The sequence below is a fragment of the Cynara cardunculus genome (genome assembly GCF_001531365.2).
Source record: "Cynara cardunculus var. scolymus isolate 2C chromosome LG 1, CcrdV1, whole genome shotgun sequence".
In the NCBI taxonomy this organism is placed as follows: Eukaryota; Viridiplantae; Streptophyta; class Magnoliopsida; order Asterales; family Asteraceae; genus Cynara; species Cynara cardunculus.
This window is the reverse complement of record NC_037528.1, coordinates 24,004,010-24,008,265: the sequence shown is the minus strand read 5'-3', so window position 1 is coordinate 24,008,265 and position 4,256 is coordinate 24,004,010. Positions and strand designations below refer to the sequence as shown.

The following is a 4,256-nucleotide window of genomic DNA, read 5'->3' as shown; positions in this document are numbered from 1 at the left end:
TTTGTTTGTCTGTGTGATGAGTTCGCCTGAGAAACGTTTGATCTCATCTCCCTTTATATATGTATATGCATATGTGAATGTATGCTTCTGTCCACATTTACTGTCCTATATGGTTAACACCATTTACTGTTTTTTTATCGAACTACTTTGGTTCTGTAGTTGCAAATCTTTATTCTTTTACAGGTTATGTGTCAGTTGAGTGTTGTTACAGCTCATTTGACAAATCATTTTGTTGCTATTAATTTATTTTTATTAATAGAGACCAATGAAAGAATTCAAACAAAAATGGCTTTTTATTTGCTTTAGTATCGTGTTATGTTAATGGTTGTCTTTTTGATCAATGCCACAGTTTTTACAACTCTCTTTTATCAACAAAATCTTGAATTATCTAAATTACTAAGTAATGCGTCTCATTTACAGGAAAAAATAGGTCTCACAGGCTGTTCAAAATTCAAATCACCCTTTGGACGTGCATGGGGTTATCATTTTCGTGCCCCTTCACTGCTTATACAGATTTAGAGAAAGTTTCAAGGTCCATCGCCATCGGTTTAGAGGACGATGAAGTTAAAAGTTTGATGCAATCTAATAGTTTCAGAAACCAAGATTCTGAAACAACTGTAATTCAGTCAATGGGGACTGAGAATTTGAGGATCGAAAGATCTGTTATCTTTGAAGTTCCTTTGGCTGAAGAAACAGGAATAGATTATGCCAAAATGAAGGAAATGTGTACTGGATTTCCGGGATTCGACAATGTGATGGATGAATTCACGAAAACGTCCATTTTTGATCCAGGGAGCCCCGAACATGAAGCAGCCATAAAGTTACAAAAAGTGTATAAAAGCTTTCGAACCAGAAGAAAGCTGGCAGATTGTGCGGTCCAAATCGAACAAAGCTTGTATGTGTTATTTGTAATTCAGTATTTCTTCAACTTGTTTGTGGTTTTTAGTGGCATTCAAAAGTTTTCTTTTCATTAACACTGCTCTATGTTAATTATTATAGGTGGAAGCTCTTAGATTTTGCAGAACTGAAAAGGAGTTCCATATCGTTTTTCAATCTAGACAAGCAAGAAACTGCCTTTTCACGTTGGTCGAGAGCTAGAACAAGGGCTGCCAAGGTATATTCACATGTGAATACGATAGCTAATGAATTCCCTAGTAAATGCAAAAAGATAAACGAGTTTCCTGTTATTCTTTGCTTTTCCAGGTTGGGAAAGGCTTATCCAAAAACAGCAAAGCACAAAAACTTGCTTTGCAACACTGGCTTGAGGCGGTAAGTGAACCGAACTCTCATTTTCTGATTGATGTTACATACAACTTATCTATATCTATATATCCCATAGAGATGGAGTCTTAATTAGTTTCAACTTGTTTTTCTATAACAGATTGATCCAAGACATCGATATGGGCACAATCTTCACTTCTATTATGGAAAATGGTTGCTCTCTCAAAGCAAAGAACCCTTTTTCTACTGGTAAATACATATAGCAAGCTTCAATTCTCAGCAAGATTAATGCTTAAGTAGTTCCTGAATCTAATCTATTTGATTCAAACACTCAGGTTGGATATAGGAGAAGGGAAAGAAATAAATCTTGTCGAAAAATGCCCAAGATCAAAACTTCAGCAGCAATGCATCAAATACCTTGGCCCAGTATGTCTCTTGTTAATTCCTCTTACCATTAATCCCGAATTTTGACTCTATATGAAGTATAAAAAACAACCGAAAAATGCTTACCAAGATTTCTTGATTTTGATCGATAGATAGAGAGGAAGGCATATGAAGTTGTGATGGAAGACGGAAAGCTATTGTTCAAACAAACTGGGGAGTTCCTTGATACTACCGGTGAACCGAAAGGTGCTAAGTGGATATTTGTCCTTAGTACGTCAAAGATTTTATACGTTGGAGTAAAGAAGAAAGGGTCGTTTCAACACTCGAGTTTTCTGGCCGGTGGAGCCACATTGGCCGCCGGGAGAATCGTTGCTGAGAAAGGAACGATAAAGGTATATGATCGGACCAATTAGTTATAAGATTTCTGCTGTTAATTATCTCGTCTTTCTTTGGACATATAACATGATCAGTTAATTAAAATGCATAGTTTTTTCGATTTTTTTCGCAGGCAATCTGGCCTCATAGCGGCCATTATCGTCCTACTCAAGAAAATTTTCAAGATTTCATTTCATTTCTCCAGGAGAATAATGTGGATACAACTTATGTTAAGGTAAGAATGAGATTTTTCTTACATATGCTGCAAATTAAAATCAAGATTCATTTTGATTCATTCTTACATTTGTATTGTTGTTCTCAGATGGATTCGGACGATGATAAGGAGCTTTTTGGCAGTCATATAAGAACTCACTCATCAGAAGAAGATATGAGCGAAAAAGAGCGTCCTCAAAACATCAACGACCCCTCGTCCGACAACACGAATGTTATAAAACAACATGCTGGTTTTCCATCGGAATCACCAATGAATCCGAAACTCTTCCATAAGAATCTAAGTACCCTTGAAATACCAAACAGTAGTGATGATACTTTATCTTCATCTTGTTCGAAAGATTTCGGTCTTGAGACAATCTTGGATGGTTACGAAGCAGCAGAAGACGCGTTTGATACCCACAAAGCTAATTACGTTCCGTCAGCACATGAACTATCGGACGATGAAGACGAGCCATGTGTCCTTGAAAGGATCAAATCACATAAAGAACCAAATTCTTGTTTTCAGTTGGGAAGACAGTTATCTTGCAAATGGAGCACGGGAGCTGGACCTCGAATCGGTTGTTTGAGAGACTACCCGACAGAACTACAATCGCAGGCGTTGGAAGAAGCCAATCTGTCGCCAAGAAGCGCTCCGAGCTGCAGCCTCAGATATACGAACACGGTGTTGTGCACGAGCCCTCTATCGTTCGAAAACCGGAGTCTGCTGCGAAGAAATAATCGTCCTTATCGGACACAATCGACCCCGTTAAATATGGGGTGGATGAACGAAAAGCAATCAAGAAATACAAGATTGTTTGATTAAAATTGATTAATTTTTTGAAGTTAGGCATTATTAGTTAATTCAATTGTTTGGATAAGGTGAGGCTGAGGCATGTGTTTTTGTTGTTGTTTGTACAAAATACAGATGGAAAAAGGAAAATGTAGATGTAGATGTAGATGTAAATGTAAATGGCTGTCCATTCCTAATTCATATCTACACTTAAATCAAAGAATTTTCCAACTTCACTCTTCATTCCATTTTGTTGTTTTATTTAAAAGGAAAGGGTTGTTTAACTTGATTGAGAGAGAGAGAGAGAGATGGAGTGTTTGGTTTAAATGTTAATCAAGTTTATTGTGTTAACTTTGTTAATCAATCTTGGCCATTGATTCTTACAATAAACGGTTGTGATTTATCATATTAAAAATTTAATTTTTTAAATTTACAATTTCACAAATATGTGTGAACTAAGTGGAAAAGGGTATTTATGTAATTTTCTTTTTTATGTAACTCTCAAATCATTAATTGGGAGTTACAAAATCAAAAAATCCCATGATTGTTATGAAAACTCACACACACACACACACACACATATATATATATATATATATATATACACATGAACCATTGTGTCAAATACGAACAAAAATTAACATACATATGAATTTGGATTGCATAATATTTATGAACACAATATTAACATAATAAGAATAGTTGTTATACAAAATAAATAAATAAAAAAACAGGTATGAACAGCTTGTGAACAATAGTTATTTCATCATGAACATATTAAGGAGCGAATCAATGTTGAGATATGCAGTTAGTGTACATATGAACACAATATGAACACTTGTGAACAATAATTTCTTTATTATGAACACAGTCAGAAACTTTTTTTATGTAACTCCCATATTATTAATTGGGAGTTACAAAATCAAAAAATCTCATGATTTTTGTTAATTTATTATTGATCTTGTTTTTTTATTATATAATATTGATTTTTCTATTTGATAATGTTTTTGAATATGTGAATGGTAGAGGAGACCCAGTAGTAAAGTTTTTGGTATCACTCAATCTATTATGGATAAACCTATTGTTTATAATGAAGGAACTATTATTTACAAGTGTTCATATCGTGTTCCTATGTACACTAGCTACATATATCAACATATGTACTTTTGTCATTAAATTATAAAATGAATATGAATCTATATATAAGATGGATTGTCAAAAGTTTAAAATAATCAATAAAGTTAATACAATAAATTTGGTTAATATTTAAACC

At 34.2% G+C, this 4,256-nt stretch overlaps 1 protein-coding gene across 1 annotated transcript; it reads left to right on the top strand.

Moving 5' to 3' along the window:
* Positions 1-473: 473 nt before the first annotated feature.
* Positions 474-3,044, top strand: LOC112518007 (IQ domain-containing protein IQM2-like). The gene is made up of 8 exons (XM_025125508.1): positions 474-895; positions 1,000-1,114; positions 1,204-1,269; positions 1,382-1,470; positions 1,557-1,647; positions 1,758-1,997; positions 2,114-2,215; positions 2,303-3,044. Exons 1-8 carry the CDS (start codon positions 474-476, stop codon positions 3,014-3,016), a joined length of 1,839 nt encoding a protein of 612 aa, XP_024981276.1. The 3' UTR covers positions 3,017-3,044.
* Positions 3,045-4,256: the final 1,212 nt, after the last annotated feature.